Source organism: Micromys minutus (assembly GCF_963924665.1).
Source record: "Micromys minutus genome assembly, chromosome: 10".
Taxonomy (NCBI): domain Eukaryota; kingdom Metazoa; phylum Chordata; class Mammalia; order Rodentia; family Muridae; genus Micromys; species Micromys minutus.
In genome coordinates, this window is record NC_137979.1 from 28,827,684 (window position 1) to 28,851,265 (window position 23,582).

The 23,582-nt window shown below is 42.6% G+C and overlaps 1 protein-coding gene across 5 annotated transcripts in view; it reads left to right on the top strand.

The window, feature by feature from the left end:
* PHF12 (PHD finger protein 12) overlaps window positions 1-23,582 on the top strand; it is a gene marked incomplete at its 5' end in the record, with an annotated part of 43,943 nt that overhangs the window by 15,414 nt on the left and 4,947 nt on the right. For all 5 annotated transcript variants that reach the window (XM_080922606.1, XM_080922608.1, XM_080922609.1 and 2 more), the window contains 7 exons: window positions 6,904-6,976; window positions 9,418-9,811; window positions 12,656-12,776; window positions 14,902-15,034; window positions 17,214-17,378; window positions 21,219-21,377; window positions 21,905-22,700. In XM_080922606.1, coding sequence (XP_080778732.1) covers window positions 6,904-6,976; window positions 9,418-9,811; window positions 12,656-12,776; window positions 14,902-15,034; window positions 17,214-17,378; window positions 21,219-21,377; window positions 21,905-22,700 — 1,841 coding nt within the window. The remainder of the gene's footprint in view (window positions 1-6,903; window positions 6,977-9,417; window positions 9,812-12,655; window positions 12,777-14,901; window positions 15,035-17,213; window positions 17,379-21,218; window positions 21,378-21,904; window positions 22,701-23,582) is intronic.

The window sequence follows — 23,582 nt, forward strand, 5'->3', positions numbered from 1 at the left end:
ACTAAATTTTGTTCCCTTAAAGTATATTGTGTTACATTTCAATATGTCTGTACAAATATTTTGTTTATTTAATATTCTTTAAGATAGCTAGGTGGTGGTGCACACCTTTAATCCCAGCACTCAGGAGGCAGAGGCAGGTAGTTCTCTTAGTTCGAGGCCAGCCTGGTCTACAGAGTGAGTTCCAGGACAACCAGGCTACATGGAGAAACCCTGTGTTAAAAAACATGATGTATATGCTTATTTTATATGTATTTATATTTATTATATAATATTTATGTGTAATGTGTATTATATACTTATATAAATCTATGTTTCATAAAAATTGCTACATTCCTGAAGGAGTATTGTGAGTTTAAGAACAGAGTAGTAGAGCACTTGTATAGCATTCCTGAGGCCACTAGTTTTCTCCCCAGTATCACTTAAAGAGTGGTGGGAATGTAAAAATGAGAGTAAACAGCCCTGGGCTATATCAATGAAATAATATCTCAGAAGAGTTTTCCTTTCTTACATAAGATAGGCTCTCATGTAAGCCAGCAGGGCCTAGAACTCATATAGGTAAGGGTGACCCTGAAATCCTCATCTTTCTGCTCTGCCTCCCAAGTTCCAGGATAGCAGGCATGCGTCACTGTGTTTATTTTATTTATTTATTTTTTTAAATTTAGCTGATTTGGAAGGCAAAGGCAGGTAGATCTCCTTAGTTCAAAGCCAGCCTGGGCTACACAGAAAACCCGGTCTCAAAAAACAAAACAACAAAAAAAAATTAGCTGGACAGTCAGTCACCTTTAATCCTTTCTCAGGATACAGAGGCAGGTGGACCTCTATGAGTTGGAGGGTAGCCAGGCCTTCATAGTAAGACCCTGTCTCAAAAAGAAGTATAATTATGTGTGGTATACATGAGCAAATGCCATGTCACATACATGGAAAAGAGAGGGCAACTTTGAAGAGCTGCTTTCTATCCTTCCGTGATGAGTTCTGAGAGTGGAACTCAGATTGTCAGTATTCTATTTCAGTGCTTTTCCTCTGAGCCACTCAGAGGCTCAGATGTGTATGTGCATATGCAAATACACTGTAGCTGTCTTCAGGCACCCCAGATCCCATTACAGATGGTTGTGAGCCACCATGTGGTTGCTGGGAATTGAACTCAGGACCTCTGTAAGAGCAGTCATTGCTCAATAGTTTGTTTATTTATGTGTATGAATGAGTGTTTTGCCTGTGTACATGTATGTGTATCACAAATATGCTTGGTGCCTGTGGAGACCAGAAGTGGTCAGATTCCCTAGAACAGAGTTATAGTTAGTTGTAAGCCACCATGTACGTGTGGGTAATTAAACCTGGGTCCTGTACAGAGGCAGTATCTCCAAGCTGTCTTTCTGGGTTCAAAAGGCTTATTTTTTGAAAGATCTGGAGATCCTCATATAGATTATGCTGGCTGCTCTGAGGCTGAAATATGATTGTGGTCCTCTCAACGATCACTGCCCCCCTTTTCAGGTACGGTGCCAATGTTTGAGCTAGCCTAGGGCAGCAGCATCAGTATGAAAGAGTAAACCTGTTGTAAGCATACATTGTCCTTTCTGTTGGTCTTCACAATGCTGCTAAATGTAATTAGGGGATTTTAATCTGGAGTAGACCTCAAATGGATAGGCAAGACTCATGAACTATGAAATTAAAAGAATGTTTAGTGCTGTTATTTGCTTGGTGAATGTCGTGTCTCACACCAAAACAAGGCAGGGGTATACATACACTATAGAGAACCCTCAATTTTTTTCTGGGTCTGCTACTTTATTTCAACTAAAACAGTTATAAATGGCTTAGAGAGCTTAGATCTTGGAGATTGATAGTTTTTGACAGAAGGGTGACTGACCAGCTCATGTGACTGACCTCTTTTACAAGCTTAGTAAGAGAGAGTTTCTTGGGCTGTTGTATACAGATAGTGTTTGTATAGTTAGTGTCTCTGTGAAGTATTTGTATTAAATTGAATATTTTATCAATCCAGAGAAAATGGCATGTTTTTCTTGAATATTTTCATCCTTTTTTTTTCTTTTATTCTATGATACATACCAACACCTCTGGTTAAGTGAGATTTTTTCATTGTTTTTCAGGCTGCCATTGACTCCAGTTTTATGTCACTGTCACTTAGATGGATGGATAGTTTGCAAGCCACACATCAGTGATGTCACTTTTCTTTCTTTTTTTTCCTTTGTTTTTCTTAATGTCTAGATTGGAACACCATTTTTTTTTTTTTTTAATTCTGCCTGTTGTAATACAAAGAAAGGATCTCTAAGGTAGAAGGCTGTCTTTCTGCTTCACTGTCTCACACCCCCTCCCTTTGTTCTTATGTTCCCCTCCCCCTCTCCCAATTCCACATTGAAAATCTACTTGTGCTGGGTGGATAATTAGTGTAGTGTCATGAAGCAACAGGTCCCACTGGTGGTGACTAGTCTGAAGTAAATGTTAATATTGTGCAGGTTCACATATGTTAATAGGCCAGGGAAATGCATGTAGTTAGACTCAGATCAATGACACTGGCATAGGACTTGAAATAGATGCTCTTAATTAGAGAGCCAAGAACCATGACAGCCACTAACATCTTCCGTTTGTGGTAGTGTGCTACAGCCTCATTAGAGAAGGAAAGGCATTCTAAATTAAAACTGGGTTCCATTCTGGAGCTGTAAATTGGGATCATCTAGCAACGGACTTTGAAGTCTGCTAGTATAGCATCGCTGTGACCCTGTGAGGGGTGTCTGTTTTCTCAGTTTGGCTTCAACATTTGACCAGTCCAGACATTCTCTGCAATAGTGGAGATGGGCTGTTTGAATTTGTTCATGGGAGTCATGAAGCGGAAATTGGCTTCATGAATCCAGGTTCTCTAGAAGAGCATCCAGTGCTCTTAACCACTGAACCCCATTGGATTGATGTCTATTGCAGGTGAGGGCAGGCACGAGATAAAGCAAGGCCTATGACTGGACAGAAAAAAAAAAAGGCGGGGGCAGCGATATTTAGTGGAAGAAGAGATAGGAGAGGGGAAAGAAGAAACCAAGATGGAGGGAAAGAAGGATAACCCCGACCCATGTGACTTTAAATATATGAATATCTTATAAGAGATGGATTTTTTTTAAGGTTTATTTATTTATTATATATGAGTACATTGTAGCTGTCTTCAGACACACCAGAAGAGGGCATCAGATCTCATTATAGATGGTTGTGAACCACCATGTAGTTGCTGGTATTTGAACTCAGGACCTCTGGAAGAGCAGTCAGTACTCTTAACCACTGAGCCACCTCTCCAGCCCAAGAGATGGATTATTACAGGACAATTTGTCTTATCTAGTTGGGCAGTTTATATCAATATCAGTTGGTTCTGAGTTTACTGTGTAAATATTTTGTGGGGTGAAAATTTACTGATATAAATCTGATTGATAAATTACAAACTCCTATGGTTTTGATTTTTGTTGGGTTACTGGAAATTGTGACTATAACCATAGGGGGCAGATGCCGGGAATGTGAACAGAGAGCCACATGATAGGCAATCTCTGCATGGGGCTGGCGTGCCATCAACCTGCCATGGGACTACCCATGGAGGCGGAGAGACCTGCCAGGGACAGAGAGTAGCAAGAGGTAACATGTGGTATGGTGCCTGGAACCATTCGCCATTTTTTAATATTTACTGCTACAGAACCATCTATCCAAGACTGTGTCATTAAAAAAAAAAAATACTCATTTTCAAGATTGTTAAGAAACTGATTGAGAATCTAATTCTGCTTAAAAAAAAAAAAAGAAAGAAAGAAAAAAGCTGGCTCCATAGAGTGCACTAGCTGTCTACAGACTCACCAGAAGAGGGCATCAGATCTCAGTACAGATGGTCGTGAGCCACCATGTGGTTGCTGAGAATTGAACTCAGGACCTCTAACTAACCATTGAGCCATCTTTCCAGCCTCCCAATTAAATCTTTTTTTTGTGTGTGTCTTGTAGTTTACACCTTTAATGCAAGCAGGTCATACCCCCAGGTTATTGGGATGTTGTGGAGAGGAGGTTGAGACAAAGACTCACTGTGTAGTCCAGGCTGACCTCAAACTCACAATAATCATTCTGCAATCCCCAGCCCCTAAATGTTGAGATTACAGGCGTAAGCTACCATGCCTGCCTTTGAAGGTCTTTTTAATCAGGTGATGATGATAATAGAGGAGGGACCTTTTTGAAATAACCTAGGCTCTTCTCAAACTTGCCATGCTCCTGCCTCAGTTTAATGAGTTTGGTATTATAGGCATATACCAACTCTGGAATTGTTTTAGATCATTCTTCCAGCAATGTTAAGAATTAACTGAATCACAGAGGATGCCCAGCAAATCATTGACAGCTTGGCAGAAAATCTAAGCCCTTACCACCACATCCTGCTCTCTGCTTTCTGTGTTTGAGGATATCTCAATACAGTGCCAGCAGAAGGATGGAAAGGATGATGGGAACAGGAGTGACAGGCTTCAGGGTTAATGACGTATTTTGAAGCTGCTAAAGTATAGCAAAGTCAGCAAGTCTTTACAAAGAATGTTCGTGTGTCTCACTGCTTAGATATAGTCTGTTTAGAAATGTAGGAGGAATTAGGGAAGAATTCACAGGTGATATTCACCTGTGGTCCCATCAGGCCACTTTGTCACTCTGTTCGGTGAAATTCCTCCATAGAGATTCCAGGAAGAAAGCAGCAAGCTATGGAGAAATGGTGAGCGTCTGACATGTATACCATGTCCAGGGAAACACGGCAAGGCTGGTGTGCAGGAAATTTACTAGGCCAAATGCCCTTGGAGGTGGCAGCCGCAAAGCACTAAGTGCCTGAAACTAAGGCCAATCCTAGTTTATATGTGTGCTCGCTCGCTCGCTCTCTCTCTCTCTCATTCCATATTCTCATATTTTCTTAGCATTCTAAATAGGTGACTCCTAAGAACCAAAGGCAGGAATTTCCTGAGTGTAAACATGGATGTAGCCTTGTTCTGTATAGCATGGTTTTCAAACTTTGGTGTTTAGCAGAATCACCTTAACGGTACGCTTGTGACACAAATTACTAAATCCTAGAGTCTGCTTTTTTTCTTTCTGGGAAGGTATATAACATCAGGATTGAACTTGCTATATATCCAAGGATGACCTTTAACACTTGATCCTCCTGCCTCCACCTCACAATTCCTGTGGTGTGCACCTATGCCAGGATGATACATGCATGCTAGAGACAAGTACTCTATCAACTTTATCAATCTCTCCTTTATCTACCTAATCAGTATAGACTATCAACATTATCTATTTACATTCCTAATGTATTTCTAGATTCTGTTGTTGAACTGGGAATCTTTCTTTCTTCTTCTTCTTCTTTTTTTTTTTTTTTTTTTTTTTTTGGACCAAGCTATCTGTTAAGAAGAATATAAACATGACTCTTCTGGAAATCAATGAAATCTAATGACTTTAATGGAAACCAATGAAGGATTTGTGAGGTCCAGCCCTACACAGCCTGAGTTTGGAGTTTTGTTTGTTTAGTCTGGGTTTGTCTATATTTTTGAAGCAGAGTTTCATACAGCCTAGGCTAGCCTGTAATTTACTGTGTAGCCCAAGCTGGCATCAAAATCTTTCTGCCTTAGCCTCCCAGATTCTGGAGTTTTAGGAGCATGCTGTCATACTTAATATATCTATGTTTTTTTAAATTTATTAAAAATGCAAGAGGCAAGCTAGAAATTCTAGATGGCTTCGAAGTGGAAAGTGCATGCTGTTCTTTTCAGAGCACCTGAGTTTGGTTCCCAGAATGTATATTATGTGGCTCACAACTGCCTCTAACTCCAGCTCCAGGGGACCTGACACCTTCTTCTGAAGTCTGAAGGCCCTTGCACTCCATCCACATACCCACATAGAAAAAAAAAGGAAGCATAAGACTCATGAGTAGTGTAGAAGGCCATTCCAATAATCATTAATGTGTAACAAACTACCAAAACTCAGTGGCTCAAAACAGAAAGTAGTCATTCAAAATTCTGAGGCTTGAGCTGGGCTCAGTTGACTGGTTTGCTGTTGTGTATGTAATAGGCCAGGACCATAGTTATTTGGAAGCTCATCTGATCTGATATGTCCAAGAAGATTCATAGCACTAGTTGGTACAACCTGTTGGAATTCAGATGAAGCTGTTGGTTGGAGCACCTCGGACTTCTTCCATGTGGTTTTCTTATGACAGCAGAGCCCTGAGACAGAGTATTCCAAACATAAGATTGGAATCTACAGGTTGCTTAAGGCTCAGGCTTGGAAGTTGCTGTGTGTCGTGTCTGTTACATACTGTTTGTCAAAGCAAGTCACAAGACAAGCCTAATTCAAGAGAAGGCAAAGGACTATTTGTGGATGGAAGACAAAACAAAGCCATGGAGCTTGCCACAGGCTGACTAGAGCATGCTTTTAGAATAGACGGTTTTGGAAGGGTACAGATTTTCTACCAAAATATTATCACAAAAAAAAAAGAAATGGCAAATGTTCAATTTAGGGGGCCTGGGTACCTGAGGAGGCCTGCCAGGTTGGAATAGACTGTGTGACAAGGTTCAGAAGCACAGGGAGAAGAGACTCTTAAATTCGTGAAGGACCTCTTGGTGAGGCATATATGTAGAATTGGGAATGACTCTGCTGGCTCTCAACTAGTGCTTTATTCTTTTTTCTGTAAGCCCAGTATTAATAGCTGTGGTTTGGCTCTTCTTTCCAAGATGTGGAAGGAATGTTCGCCCTCGAGGTGATTACAAAGGTGGTTGAATAGGCATTTTGAAGGACATGAGAACTCTAGCAGCACTCCAGAACTGGCCACAGTAGTAGTTTAGGGACATGCAGCTTGTGCCAGATCTATTTTCAGCTGCATGCAAGGGTTAGTTACTTAGTCTTGCCCTTGTCTTTTCCCCACAGTAACCCTCCACTGAGTGAAGAGATGTTGCCTCCTGGGGAGTGGATGTGTCACCGGTGTACTGTCCGCCGAAAGGTAACGCTGCTGCTTTCTGAAGGCTTCATGCAGAGTGCCAGAGCTAGACCACTAGCACTCCAGAGTTAAGGTGGCTTGGTCCTGAGGGCATCCTCATCCCTTCTTGTCTCTTCAAACACTGGAGTCACCACACTTTGTCCATGTTGACTATAAGGCCTAAAACTCCAGAATGTGTGGGATGTGAAAGAGGGCAGAGGGTTTGTTAACCCACCGAGCCATGTTACCAGTGACAGTCTGATCTTAATTGCCTTCTTAGGAAATAGCCTGAATGTGCTGTCCTTACCTGTGACTCCCAAAGAGAAGGCTGCTTCTCTCTCCATTCCTGGGCCTCCAGAGGCTTGGTCAGTTAGAAGAGTGGGTTTGGAGCCCCTCTGCCCTGATCTCTGATTTCTCTTTGTTCTCTTCACTGTTAGCTCAGTACTAACTGAATCGTAAAGTATGCACATGGCTCATTATTTTCTACTTTGAAGTATTTTTATGGAGAGTAAAAGCTAAGCTCTCCTTTATTACCTAAGGAAGTAGGACCTGGCTGTGGTGGCCTTTAGTCCTAGCACCCTGGAGGCCAGCCAGCTTGGGCTACACAGAGAAACCCTGTTGGATGTGTATCTGCTAGATTATATTGATCTCACCTTCATATTAAGAGCTATAGATTGGAATTTGTCTGTAGGCTAGGCTACCCTGTTATCTTCCTATACCAATTGTATAACCAGAAATTTGTTTTCTTGTGACATCACTGCTATTTGTTCCAACATGATGTCACAGTCAGTGATGACACCTTCAATTTCAGAGCAGAATGAGCTGATTCAGAGATTGTGGCTTATGTATGTAACTGTTTTCAATCTTTAAAAAGAAGGTGAACATGCAGGCGTTAGTTTCCATTGTATCCAAAATGGTTCCCATTAGAAAGTAAGCCAGAGCCAAGTTAGCCACTAGCCAGAGCTATATGTAGTTTGATTTTACCAGAGGCCCAAAAACTAGGCTATCTAAGCCTCCAAAACCCTTTCCTGTGAGTCTCCATAGAGTGTAACCTGTCAGTTTAGAAACTGACTGTGCAGAGAAGCTAGACTCAAAAGGGTTGGGAAGAGAGGTGAAAACTTGGTGGTGCCTATCGTATGCCAGGTGTACTGTTACTCCACTAATCCACGCAGCTGAGAGTGCTGGTAGTAGATCTCAATTATAGAAAGGAAAAAACTGGGCTACAAAATACAGAATCTTCTCCCAAAGACTCAAAGGAATGGACAGAGCTGAGATTGGAACCAAATTTTCTCTCTAAAGCTCCCAAGTTCTTTGGAACAGTGCAGCTTGATAGGAATGGTGGCCTTTTCCCCCCAGCATAGGTTGTTACTCCTGAGATGCTGCTATAGCTCACTTTCACACAGACCTCTTTGCCTAATGGTTCCAAATCTACTATCAGCAACAACACTACCACTCCCCTTTGGCCTCCAGTATTTACAATGAAATGGATTGAAGCACACATTCTCTGGGCTTCATGAACTGATGATCAATCCTCTTATGATTCCCAGGTCAGAGCCATCCATGCCTCTTGTACATCCAGTCCTCCTTATTGCCACCATACCCCTAAGAGGAGAAAGAGCTCACTGATGGAGAAGGTTCTGAATTGCCCAGGACCATGATGACACTTGTTTGGTTTTAGAGTCTTGGAAAATATATTGTTAGTTATCCAGTCCTACTAAGTACACTGTACTCTTTTCTACTTTGTGGTTTCTAAGAAGTATCACTTTTAGAGTTTGTAGTTAAGATGGAAAGCCGGAGTTGATGGCCGCCATGCTTCTCTGTTGGTTCTCTCCATGTGGCACCTTCCATGCCAGCCCCTCTGAGAAGGGAGCTTTCCAACGTGTTCAGCCTTTGCAGACTTTCTTCATTTTGAGTTACAGTATCATGATGCTCTAAGCAAGTGACAGTGGCATTATGATGTTCTGACCTTAATCTCACTGAATTTGTTCTTACTGTGTTTAGTTTTTTAGCTGCTTGTTCTGTGCTTTAATATGTATAAAAATGTTAAGTATTATATAATGAATTGCAATCTTCTTTGAAGCATTCCACACTATTTTTGGTGATTTCATTGCTGGCATGTTTTCTTATTTTAGTTAGTTATAGCTGGAGAGATGGCTTGGCAGTTAGGAGCACTGACCATTCTTCCAGAGGACCTGGATTCAATTCCCAATACCCATATGGCAGCTCACAACTTCCAACAACTCCAGTTTTGGGGGATCTGAGGCCCTCTTTTGGCATTTGTGGATATTAGGAACAAACATGGTACAAGGGAAAAACATCAATACATACAAAATTAAATTTCAATTTTAATAATTATCATTAGTAAGGACTTTATAATTTTCATATGTGATCTAGCAAGACATTGTATACCCATCTCTTATTTTGTTCTTTCCATGATGGGCTCACCTATTTATTTATTTGCACAGAAACGAGAACAGAAAAAGGAGCTGGGCCACGTCAATGGACTGGTGGACAAGTCTAGCAAACGGACTACATCTCCCAGCAGTGACACTGACTTGTTGGACAGACCAGCTAGCAAAACTGAACTCAAGGCCATTGCCCATGCCCGGATCCTGGAAAGGAGAGCCAGCCGGCCTGGCACCCCCACATCCAACGCCAGCACAGAGACCCCCACCTCTGAGCATAATGACGTCGATGAGGACATCATTGACGTGGACGAGGAGCCAGTAGCAGCAGAACCGGACTATGTGCAGCCCCAGCTGCGGCGGCCCTTTGAGCTGCTGATTGCTGCTGCCATGGAGCGAAACCCTACCCAATTTCAGTTACCCAATGAACTGACTTGTACCACTGCACTACCAGGTTAGCGACATCATCATCATCATATCCCTTTCTCACCCTAGCTTCCCAAGGGATTACCACTGCCTGTAGCCACTGTCTTTTGTTCCTGTTCCTGATTTTGCCTGGAGAGAGCACCAAAGGTTGTAGTTGTTATAGTACTTCCGCTGTTTTCTGAGTCTTCTATTTCCTATCCTGTTATTTACCCTGCATCTTTTCCCCCTTTTTAAGATATATACCAAATATCACACACCAACAATCTCAGTCCTTGTTAGGATAAGGCAAGAGGATCATGAGTTTGAATCCATCATGAGCTGCATATTAAGACTCTATCTCAAAAACATAGAAGGGCTTAAGAAGATGGCTCAGTCCTTAAGCGCACTGGCTTGCTCCTGTAGAGGGCTGAGGTTTGGTTCCCAGCCTTTGCATAGTGGTTCATAACCATCCAGTTTCAAGGGATCTGATGCCATCCTCTGGTCTCTACAGGCACCAGGCATGTACATATATACCCGCTGGCAAGCATTCATGTACATAAAGAATTAAATGACAAAACTTAATTAAATAGGGGCTAGAGAGATGGCTCAGCAGTTAAGAGCACTTGTTTCTAAAATTCCAGAAGATCTGAGCTCCATTCCCAGCACCTGTGTCAGGCCAACTAATAGCCTATGCAGGCACCCTCACCCCTATATGCACATAATTATATTTTTTTAGTTCTTAAGTAAATAAATGAAAGTTTAGGGATGTAGTTATACAGCATCTCCCTACCATGGACAAGGTCCTAGATTTGATCCCCAGCATCTCCTGCCCTTTGCAGATAACCACTAATTGTATGTCATGAGAGAGTATGTGTATAAGCAATTATCTATATATGCTTGTATTCTCTTCTTAAATACCATACCAACAAACTGTTCTAAAGTTTGGGTTTTTATCCTTATAATGCACTCTAGTGGTTTTAACCATTATTTAGCATTTCATCAGGTTTTTGTTACAATACCATAATAATACATTGTATAAATGTACTGTAAATGATTTAAATAGTTTTCTACTCATTGCCATTTAATTGCTTCTAATATTTTCCCGTGTATTTATGCGTATGGGTATTTTTGCCTGCACTTATGTTTTGTGTACCATGTGTGTGCCTAGGGCCCACAGAAGAAGAGGGTATCAGAGCCCCTGGAACTGGAGTTACAGATGTTTATGACATTTTAGTGCTGGGAATTGAACTTGGGTCCTTAGAAAGAGTGGCCAGTCTATTAAATCTTTGAGCTGTCTTTCTAGCCCTTTCTAATATTTTGCTACAAAGGTAGTATTTCATCAAATAACTATAAATACATCATTGTGCATATTTAAGATATATTGTGTAGGATAAATTCCTAATATTGGAGTTGCTAGGTGACAGTTTGCAGTGGGAGGTTTGATAGCTATTATCAAATTGTCCCTTTTAAAAAGAAAATCAAATCTATATGATACTACAGTGCTTTTAGATCTTAATTTTTCTTCCTAGAGAAAATTAGATTGGCTAAGCATGGTGTCTACCATACACTGTTCCTATGATTCATGCCTGTAGCCTTGCACTTAAGAGGAAAAAGCAGAACTGTCAGAGAGTTCAAAGCCAGCTGAGCTACATAATGAGTTCTTGGCCAGCCTGGGCTACAGAGTGAGACCCTGTTTCAAAAAAACAAAAGAAGACTAGGAAGATGGCTCAGGAGTAAAGTGTTTGCCATGAAAATGCTGGAGTTTATGTCTTCAGAACCCACATCATCAGCCAAGTGGGCATATCAGCCAGCCTATATATAATCCAAGACTGTAGGAGGCAGAGATAGAGGAAGCTATCCAGACAAACAAATATGGTAAGCTCTAGAGGAAGTGCCTCACTTAATCAGTCAAAGAAGACATCTGACATCTACCTTATTCCCCCCTAAACACACACTCTCTCTCTCTCTCTCTCTCTCTCTCTCTCTCTCTCTCTCTCTCTCTCTCTCTCTCACACACACACACACACACACACACACACACGTGTGCAAAAAGAACATTGGCAGGCTTAATAAGTACATATAAGCCAGGTGTGGTTTGTGCCTTTAATCCCACCATGGGAAAGACAGGAGAATAGATCTCTGAGATTGAGGCTAGCCAGGGCTATGTGAGAAGTGGGGGAGAGGATGGATGAATGGATGGATGGATGGATGGATGGATGGATGGATATATATGCCTATCAGGTTACTAGCAAGATAGTTATGTGATAAAGGCACTTGCCATGGAAGCCTAATGAGTTTATTCTTAGAACCCCATAAAAGTGGAAGTGGAGAAAAGTTATCTTCAAAGATACCTAATCTATGTTTGTTATCGTATACGTTTAATCTCAGTACTTAGGAGGCAGAGGGATGGATCTCTGAGTTCTAGGCCAGTCTGGTCACATCAGCCAGGACTATACAAGGAAATTACTTTATGTCAAAGTGGGAGTGAGGGTTGCAGATGGCATCTGCTTTCTATAGAAACAGTATCAAATTACAATCTTTTGCTCAGTTATCTTCACAAACTAGTCTTTGTTAACCATGTAACTTAGACGTGTGTGTGTGTGTGTGTGTGTGTGTGTGTGTGTGTGTGTGTGTAGATTTTCATCAGAGATTGCTCGTTATTTTATATTGGTGAAATCACTATTTCCGCCACAAAGCAGGTGACTTCTGTTCCTGGTTACCTTCTATCTGTCTCCTTTTTTTTTTTTTTTTTTTTTTAAAGTAGCCCTAGGGTCCTCAGAAAGAAATCTGACACATGTTTTTGTTTAGATCTGTTCTTTCACTTAATGTTCTCATGTTCCAACAAGGAATTCTGAAGCCAAGGACAGTTCAGCACCACCAGCTTCTTTTCTAGGTTCTAGCAAACGAAGAAGAAAAGAGGAAACCACAGGGAAGAATGTAAAAAGGACACAGCATGAGTTAGATCATAATGGTCTTGTTCCCTTGCCGGTCAAAGTCTGCTTCACATGTAACAGGTATTTTTTTTCCTCTGTCACCCCTTGTGTGTGTTAATTAAATGTGGACAGTTTATAATTCTGATGGTATAAGCACACAGAACTAGTTGACTGGCCACTTCCTTGAATATGTCAATAACAAGTTACCTATAGAGTCAAAGTACAGAGCCAGGTATATAATGCATGCCTATAATCTCGGCACTTAGGAGGTTACTCCCGTTCAAGGCTAGTCTAGGCTAACAAGACCCCATCCTTCACTGAGGGATTTTTAGTTGATAGAGAGGCAGAGCCATTTTATTTAATGGTGTTGCCACTGAAAAGTCCCATATTCAGTAAGTAACCCCTACCCAGATTGTGTAAGCAACCCTGACTAAACCCAGTGGGTCAGAACTGAGATGACTCACTGAGTAATATAACCTAAACAGAAGGACAGAATCAACTTTGGCCAGTTATTTTCTAACTTCTGCATAGGAGTTATGGCACATACATGCACACACACTCACTTATTAAATAAATGTAAAGAAAAAAGTAGGTTTAAACTCAATGCCACACCCATAAAAGACCTGAAACTTACTGGGGCTTGTTGGGAGGAAGGGAGAGCTAAGAGGGTAACGAATGGTGAACATGGCCAAAATTCATTATGAAACTGTCAAACACAAAACTATAAAAAGAAACTGGATGTGATGGTGCACACCTTTGACCCCAAAGGCAGGCAGATTACTATGAGTTCAGGGCCAGCCTGATCTACACAGTGAGTTTCAGGCTAGCCAAAGCTACATAATGAGACCATCTCAAAAAGAAAAAAAAAAAAAAAAGAAAGCCACAGATCACAGTACAGAAGTACTGTTGACTTACGTGGATGATGATTAGAGTAAATTAGAGATAGACTTAAACTGGAGGGAGAGGAGCTGATGGTCAGTGGGTTAAAGTGTTTGCTGCAAAGCCTTGTACTTGACTTTAATCCTGAGGGCCTGTATGGTAGAAGAAGACTCCATCCCTAAATGAGCACATGATACCTGTGCTTTTCTTCCTTCCCAATACACACAAAAGGTTTGTGGCTTTTTCTAGATTAAATGAGGTATTTAGCAAATTGTTAAAGATAAATTTTAAAGTGTTATGGGGATCTATCCATACCCTTATCTACCTAAAATTATTACACAGCTGCCCTAGGACACTGGTTTCCTTCATATAGGCTCTACTCAGTTACAGGAGCCAGGTGTTTCAATGCCCAAAACTGGACTTGTTTGCTTAAGTATATCAGAAAAACTGTAGTATGTTTGGAGCAGACTAGCAGGAGAAAATGCTTACCTGGCATAGTTCGATCCCCAGCATCACATAAACCCAGGATGGTGGCACAGACCACTCTTAGGTATATAGTGAGTTGAGGCTGCATGAGACCATTTCACAACCATCCCCTCAACCAAAAAAAAAAAAGTTCACGACAAAAGCTCCAGAAAACTAAATGGTGAAATGGTGGTCTATTAGAACTATAGAACTTTGCCAGGAAAGCTTTGAGGCTATACATTTTTGGGGCCACTGGTGTTCATTTACAGCCTTTCCTTGAAGAGTGCTCACATGAGAGCATACGAATCATTTCTTGCCTCCATCTCCTGTATCAGCACTGTTTATCTGTCTTTATACAAAAGGGAAGTCATTTGTTCTGTAATTACAACTCCAGAAAGACTGTTCACACATTATTATTACATTTGTTTGTATGAGGGACAATACAAAATTACCACAACATATTTATACAGATCAGAGGTCAGTTTGAACAAGTTGGTTCTCCCTTTTATTGTGGGTCTGATGAATCAAACTCAGGCCAGAAGGTTTTTTGGGAGGGGCCTCACAGAAAGATCAGAGAGCAGAGCTGAGTACTAAGCTTTGGTCATGTTTGCTCTGACAGCTACTTTAGTTACACATTTAAACATACAGATTCACAAAATGCATTCTTAAAAGATAAAATAATGAAGAATCTGGTTTTTGTCTTCCTCACTGGAGTGTGGCAGAACCCTAGAGGGAGGGAAATACTTCAGGACAAGACAGAGCTGTGAAGACTGAGGAGGAAAGGATCTTTTCCGAGTAGAGTGGTCTTGAATTTTTTCCACCTTGCCCCAGAAATCACCCATCACATCTCGTTCCTCTGCAGGAGTTGTCGAGTGGCCCCCCTCATCCAGTGTGACTATTGCCCGCTTCTGTTTCACATGGACTGCCTCGAGCCCCCGCTCACTGCCATGCCCCTGGGCAGATGGATGTGTCCGAATCACATCGAACATGTGGTGGTAAGCACAGTAGTGTTTAGTCAGCTCTCTGCAGGCCCAGCTGCAGCAGGGACCTATCCCCTTTGTGCCAGAGTGCAGTGTAATCTTGCAGGTGCTGAGTTCCACAGACCATCCTCAGTTCTATTTGATGTCTCTCACTTGTGCATCTTCCTTTCCCCCGTACCTTGTTGAGTTCTACAGGCAGGCTTGACTTGCTTGCCTGTTTGTAGTTTTTACCCCAGTTTTACAATGAATTAACTGATTGCTGTTATAGCTGTAAAGACTGAGTATTAGAGCCAACCTTAAAAAACAAAAATGGTTGGCTGTCAAGAGTCCATGTGGCCCAATTTTCCAGTGAGTTTATTGCCCTCCTCTTGCATTATTAGTTCTTTGTAACTACCCTGTGTCAGTCATCCTGGGTTTTCAGTGAGTTTTTAAGTGGTACCTTCATGCACTGAGTCATCTCACAGGCTCTCGTCAGACACTGCTTCCTAGAACAGGTCTGTTGTCTACTCTTTATAGGACAGACAGTTCCACAGTCACTCATAAGGTTGTGGGGGAGACTTCATGAAGAGGTATTCCCTCACAAAACAGCCTTTCCAAATTAAGTCATTGCTGCTTAAGACGTACAACAATGGAATAGAGGTGCAGCCCAGTGACAGAGCACTTTAAGGCCCTGGGTTTTATCCCCAAGACAGTGGGTAGAGAGGAGAAAGTGATAACATGGAGTGCCTGTTAGCCATCATTATACCATGAGTACTGAGGGAACTCTACAGAGTCACACACAGAAAGGTGGAGAATAGAGGAGCAGAGTGTTTTCCTAGTACATACAAAACTCTGTGTTCATCCCCAGCAACACACACACACACACACACACACACACACACACACACACACACACACACACACACACACACACAGTGCACATACAGAAGAATTATTTCCTTTTGTAGATCTATACCATTCAGAGAGATTGGCCTGGGAAGAAGCTTCTTGTAGAGTGCTGCCTGCCTCTGCCTCCAGAGTACTAATATTAAGGCAGTGCACCAAGATTTATTTTTATCAAGGCTAGAGAGTTGACTCAGCAGTTCTTGCAGAGGACCCATGTTCAATTCAGTGCCATCTATATAACTCCACTTTCAGGGCATCTAGCATCCTCTTCTGACCTCTGCAGGCACCATACATACATGCAGGTAAAAGATTCATAATTTTTTTAAGTTATTTCATTTTTGAGATGGTCATATTCTATAGCCCAGGCTAGCTAGTAGATCAGGTTGGTCTCAAATTCACAAAGATCTGACTGTCTCAGCTGCCTCCCAAGTGCTGAGAGTAAAGGCTCGCATTGCCATGCCCAATATAAAGTAATAGGGTTTTTTCTTTTTTTTTTTTTTCTTTTTTTTTTATTGTTAAGATTTATTTTTACTTATGTGCATGGTCGTTTGTCTTTGTGAAGGAATGCCACATGTATGTGGGTGACCTGAGGGAACAGAAGTGGAGGGCATCAGACACTCTGGAACTGAGTACACGTGGTTGTAAGCCACTCAACATGTCTTCTCTGGAAGAGTAGAAAGCCTTGACCCTGAGCCATTTCTTATCCAGATCCTGTCTTGAACTAAAGTGGGTGGGGAGAGGTCAATGTATTGGAAGAGATTGGAAGTGACACGGGTTCTCCATTCCTCCCTTCTCTCCCTTTGACCTTTAAGAGCAGGCCAGAGCTTTCTCCCTTCGAGGGAAGACATGATAACTGAGGTGAGTTCAGCAATGCTCTCTGGTACTTTAGAACAGGAATGGGACAGAACAGGCAGGATTTTGACGCAGTGTGAGCAAGGCGTCTATGTAGGACAGCTTTTTCTATGAAGGATTCACCAACTTGATGGGTAGGGTGCCTGGTTCTTGGCTTTTTTGCAGGGCCAAGATCTGCATCTGTGCTGCTAGGAATAATGCTAATGGGTTGCTCTGACCTAGAATATGGTCAGGTAATGAGAAGGCACTTCCAGGCTACTTCACTACTTCTTCCTCCCTAAACAGGAGTTTCCTTGTGCCCTGACAAACCTGCACACAGGCCAGACATAAGTAGCCCATTCCACTCAAAACGACTGGGTCTGTTTGTTTGTTTGTTTAAGCCCAGAGAATGGGGCTAAGCTGGAGGGAGCAGCACCCTTAGAAAATCACCAAAGTGGTGTCTCTGCTCTGTCTCCAGCTGAACCAGAAAAATCTGACTCTGAGCAATCGGTGCCAGGTGTTCGATCGGTTCCAGGACACCATTTCACAGCATGTTGTCAAAGTGGATTTCCTGAACAGAATCCACAAGAAGCACCCTCCTAACCGCCGTGTGCTCCAGTCTGTCAAAAGAAGAAGCCTGAAGGTGAGTCACAGCCCTTTCAGTACAGGAAAGAAGGTGGTCTCCTGTTGTTCCTTTTGTGGCACAAACGGGATCACAGATAGGGGACTGAAGCTCCCTAATGTCTTTGGTGTCTCAGCAAGTAGTAAGTGTGGCCTTGTGTAGTAATACCTGAGGATGGTAGTCATAACTACAAAAGCAAAATTCCAGGTGCACTTTTGAAATCTGCCTATAAGATAAGCACTCTTCAGTCCATTAAGCCCAGTTGCAGTCCCTTGCCACATATTAACACTTGTTTTAGTGTTTCTATTGCTGTGGTAAAAACACCATAACTGTAAACAACTGGATTTATTTTTTTTAGAAAGATTGGTAGCATTGTTTGCAGCTTACAACTCTTAGGTTTCAGTTCACTGCTGAGGTAGATGAGGTCAGGAATCTGAAGAGCTGAGGCACAGCTGTGGGGAATGCTGCTTGTTAGCATGGACCTCACAGTTTCTTCTGCCCACTTTCTCACAGCTCTCAGGTCTGCAAGCCCAGTGGGTGGAACACCCACAAGCCAATCTGGGAGGGCATTTCTTTTCCCAGTTGAAGTTCCTTTCTCCCAAATGATTCTGGCATGCATGACTGTCACTTATATTGTCTGTCCCTGTTAAATGATCCCCTTCTGAGAACTCTGAAGAGATGACATTGTAATTAATCAAGCAGCTATTCATGTAGGAGATGAAGAGTGATACCCAGCTGAAAATGTATCACTAAAGCAACTATAATTTGGTTATGATATAGTATTTTTATGTACTTCATACTTCTAAACAATATCCAAAGAGACAGAATTTCCTTCATTGAATAACATTTGTAGCTGGGTGGTAGTAGACACATCTTTGATCCCTGTACTTGGGAGGCAGAGGCAGAGGAAGTGCTCTATAAGTTCGAGGCCAGCCTGTTTGGTCTACAGAGAATGAACCCAACTGTTCGATTTTAAAGCATGAACCACTATTTGATTTTTTTTTTTTTTTTTTTTTTTTTTTTTTTTTCTTTTACGATTGTTGTTTATGGGTGTTGTCTTTGTTTGGATTTTTAATGTTTTTGTTTTCTTGAGTTGCTTTAGATTGAATTGAAATTAGGAATTGTTTTGTTATGTGTGAAGCAAGTGCTGGAATAAGTATTTTTTAAAATTATTTCAATTAGACTACAATTTGGCCATCAGAACAAAGATTGTTCTTGAGTTATATCTGTAATATTGATTCTTGGTAACTCATGATTTCTGTTGTAGGAAAAAAATGTCTTTTACAAATTAGACATTTCCAAAGCTGGGTGTGGTGGCACACACCTTTAATCCCAGAAGAGACAGGCAGGTGGATTTTTTTAGCTAGAAGTGAGCTTGGTCTACAGAGTGAGTTTCAATATGGCCAGGGCTACACAGGGAAAACTGGTCTTGGTTTTGGTTTTTGGGGGTTTTTTTTGTTTGTTTGTTTGTTTGTTTGTTTTTTGTTTTTTTAATGAAAAAAGGGAAAAGCATTTGCTATTTCTCAAACTATTCAGTTCCTATATTCAGTTGATCTAGAAGGCTTAAGTATACCCATATATAAACTTGTTCTTTTTCTCTAGTGGAGATTAGCAGTTCTCAAACATGGCCACTTGGTGGCACCCATATTTTAAGCTCCATCACACTACTTCCACCTGTAGCTGTTCTTTGGTATTTTATGGGTTCTTCTTTTTTTCCACCCTTTATCCCCCTGGTTTCACCTCCTATTACTAGATAGGAAAGAAAGGAAGGGGGAGTAAGAGAGGAAGAGATCACTGACGCTAATTTTCTTTTTTTTCTTTGAGCACAACTGCTAACAAACCAAAACCTACTCATCCCACCCTGCATGGCCACCAACCTCACCTACTGGGGCTCTGAAAAGTTTCCAGAACTCAGAATGTCACACAATTGCAGAAATTATCTGCAGCTGGCAAATACACACCTCTGTTAGCATGAGGCAAGTCACAGTCAGCTGCTCTGGACAATCCAAAGCCACTATATTTCCCCACTCCTGGGATTAAAACAAAAATATAATTTTATAGTATTTCTGGTTTGTTTGTTTTAAAGAAACCAAAGTTTCAGAATTCTCACTATACCCATTACCTTCAGTGAGTACCCATCCAGTACTAGCAAAGATCATAACTTGGAAATTGTATAGCAAACTCTTAACTGGGTAACTATTTACCCTCTAGTAGAATGGTTTTCTCAGTGTTTCTCATTGCAGAAATAGGTTTTAAGGTGGTATGCCTCATACATCTAGGTAAGTATCTAAAAGTAATCCCAACTATAATTCATTTACCATGTAAATTCAGAAGATAGTCTGGACACTGAAATGAGCAGATTAGAAGGCCTTGACTAAACCATTTTCTTGGCTTTCCCCTGAACAGTTTATAGAGGAGAAAGCTGGGGTTATAAAATAAACTTCCTGAAGCAGAATTTGTTCTTTGTTTGAGCATCAGGTGAGGAATGCATTCTCATTGGACTGTGGCCTTTATGCTTGGTCACAGCAGAACAGGGAGAACCTGCTGAGAGCCTGGTACCCATGTCAGAGCTCCCTGGCTTCCCTGCTTAGCAGTCTCTCCAGGGCACAGCCATCGTCTAACTTTATCTTCTGTTGCTCCAGAGAGCCCGCAGCACTGTGTGCTGATTCTCAACTTTATGTTGCTTGCCTCTGCTAATATTTACTGACCATTCTCACAGATAGATCATTTGGATGGTTGGTTGGTTTTTGGTTTTTGAGACAGGGTCTTTACATAGTCCTGGCTGTCATGGACTTCGTTGTGTAGCCCAGGTTAGCCTCAGACTCACAGAGATCTACCTGCCTCTGCCCCTGGTTGCTGGGATTAAAGGTGTGCAGCACCACTGCCCTGCTGCACTTGTCTTTTCTAATAATAGCACCTCAGGTGTGCCTGTACCCTGGGATGCATTTTTATGTGTTGTAGTGACTTCTCTATGTTTCCCCCACTAGACTGTTTCTTGAGGGCAAGGCTTAAGTTTTATCTTCATCTCTGGACCTCTAGGATTTGGAGAGTACCTGACTTATGAGGCACTCAATAAGTGTCGGTAGAATTTAGGAGTGGTTCTTTCATGTGTGCCTTTTGTTCTTGCATAATATAAATCAGAGTGTCTCTTTTTTTCTTTGTTTAACAAAGAAGCCTTCAGTGTTCTCGTGAGTCATGAAGGAATAGATGATGAAAACTCACTTTGATTAAGTGCTCATATTCGTCAGGCATCATGCTAAATTTTTCTGCCGTGATGTGACCTCATTTAATTTGTTTCTCAATTACTATTCGACCTTGGCCATTGGCACTAAAAAGTACAAACCTACTCCTGGACCACCCTAAAAGCCCAGTGTGTCAGTCTTGCATATTTCAGGACAAAATAGAAGACGGCATGCTGTAGTTCTGGAATTTTGCAAGGCCTTAGATCTTTTTTTTTTTTTCCTTTTTTTTTTTTTTTTAACTTTTATTTATTAATTACATACAGTGTTCTGTATATATATCTGCATGTCAGAAGAGGGCACCAGATCTCATTACAGATGGTTATAAGCCACCATGTAGTTGCTGGGAATTGAACTCAGGACCTCTGGAAGAGCAGTCAGTGCTCTTAACCACTGAGCCATCTCTCCAGCCCAAGGCCTTAGATCTTAATGAAAAACAATGAGGTCCCTACCCTGTTGTTTCTGTACCATTTCAGGACAAGATGTCTGTGCTGGTATCAAAGGGCAACCCAAAACAGTTGCGGCACACTGAGCCTCTTTGGTTTTGGTGGATATTTCATTAGGTCAGACACAACTGGGCATCTTGGTACTATCACCTTTTCTTTCCTCCTGTCCTAAACAGGTTCCTGATGCTATAAAATCTCAGTACCAGTTTCCACCCCCTCTCATTGCACCCGCGGCCATTCGGGACGGGGAGCTGATCTGCAGTGGGGTCCCTGAGGAATCGCAAACGCACCTTTTGAATTCTGAGCACTTAGCCACCCAGGCAGAACAGCAAGAGGTGAGTGAAAGGATTGGGATCCCAAGTCCAATCTCTCTTCCGTGTCACCAGAGCCTCGGTGTCTGTCATTCCTGCTCTGCCCTATCTCCTGCCCCCTAAAATGTGAGTGGCCGGTGGAGAATCTCAAGCTCATATGCCAAAGGCAAGAAGGTAACGTCAGTCACACAGAGTGTTCTTTTCATCAGTCCCCTGTCGCTGCAAGTGGGCAGTTCGGTACTGTAGCCAGAGATGTTACAGAGAGATGTGTCTCTGTCTCACAGAGGTTAGGTGATAATGCCAGGCACAGAACAGATACTGGGTTATGTGCTGAATGTTGATCACAGGAAATCTCAGGCTCCACCGGCTGAGTTTGTACTGCCAAGTGCACTTATAAGTCTTGCTTAGGAACGAAAATGGGATCCCTTTTTGTTGACTTGTGTTGGAACCTTGGAAACAGTGCTTGTCAGCTCTGCTGTAACCCTGGCCTCTGGCAGGATGGACCACCGTCTCCCAGGCCTCTCACCGCCTCTCCTCTCCTTCCATTGCAGTGGCTCTGTAGTGTTGTTGCGCTCCAGTGCAGCATATTGAAACATTTATCTGCTAAGCAGATGCCTTCGCATTGGGACTCTGAACAGACAGAGAAGGCTGATATTAAGCCTGTTATTGTGACTGACAGCTCAATCACCACCTCCCTGCAAACCGCTGACAAGGCACCTCTACCTTCCCACTACCCTTTGTCTTGCCCCTCAGCAATGAGTACCCAGAATTCCCTGGGCTGCTCTCCACCCCACCAACCCCCAACCCTAGAGGATATCAGCTGCAGTTCTTGTGTGGAAAAGTCCAAGAAAGCCCCTTGTGGGACTGCCAATGGGCCGGTGAACACAGAGGTAAAAGCCAATGGCCCACACCTCTACAGCAGCCCCACTGATTCCACGGATCCCCGGCGACTTCCTGGCGCCAACACCCCTTTACCAGGCCTAACACACCGGCAAGGCTGGCCCCGGCCCCTCACGCCACCATCAGCTGGGGGGCTTCAGAACCACACCGTCGGCATCATTGTGAAGACAGAAAATGCCACTGGCCCCAGCTCTTGTCCCCAGAAGAGTTTGGTACCCGTCCCAAGCCTGCCCCCTTCCATTCCCAGCTCTTGTGCCAGCATTGAGAACACCAGCACTTTGCATAGAAAGACTGTCCAATCACAGATAGGACCTTCGTTGACAGAATCGAGGCCTCTGGGCTCACCCCCAAATGCCACCCGGGTGCTCACTCCCCCCCAAGCTGCAGGAGACAGTATCTTGGCCACAGGCGCCAACCAACGATTCTGCTCACCAGCGCCATCATCAGGTGAGTTTCATTATTCCAGTATTATCTGGAATAATCCTGTGCTAATAGCACAGACTTGAGAGTCCGAAACATCCCTGTGAATTCTTGAGGCCTTTAACCTCTTTGTCAGTGATCCATCTTCCCTGTATTTCTATGACAGGAGAAAGGCTGTGTTAGCTAATCCCAGCCATAAGTTGGAGCTATTCTCATTAATTTAAGTCACTTCCTTAGAGTGGCCTGCCAGGTCAGTGGCAATACTGGAATTGTGGTTGGGTCACTGGCCCCTCCTCTCACCTTCTGGACCTAGTCTTCTGCCTGTTTGTTCCATCACCTCAGAAAGCACATGCTTTCTGGAACCACTTGGGTCAGCCTGAGGCTCCGTGTATGCAGATGCTCAGAGCCAGCTCGTTGGAGCAACGTTCATGTTCAAGCAGGGACAGAAAGCAGCGTTGCCTTTCATATAGTTATAAAGTGGAATGCCTGCAGAGGTTGGTCTGGCCCAGTGTAGACTTGTTCTCTCAGCTGTCCCAGGCAGCATTTGGACCTCGAGCTTGCTGCTTCCAGCATCTGAACCAGGTTCCATACGCTGCTGTCACCTCTGCTCTCCCACATGACCTGACATCCTCCTCCCAGTCAGCAACCAGCTGCCTGTGGTGTCTTTGCCTGGGAGCCCCTGATCCTATTCCCAACTCTGTAATGCTAGTGAGCACAGATTTTGCTCTGTCAGATGTACTGTAGCAGATAGGAATTGCAGGTCCACTTCTGTACGAGTAGGGGTAGCACAGAGGTAGGTGGTCATGAGCCAAAGAATAAAGCAGCCTCAGCACTTACTCCAGATTGGTAAATTGCAACGGTTCTCAGTGCTCTGGAAACCCTGCGTGCCCGGGTATGTTGTTGTTCCAT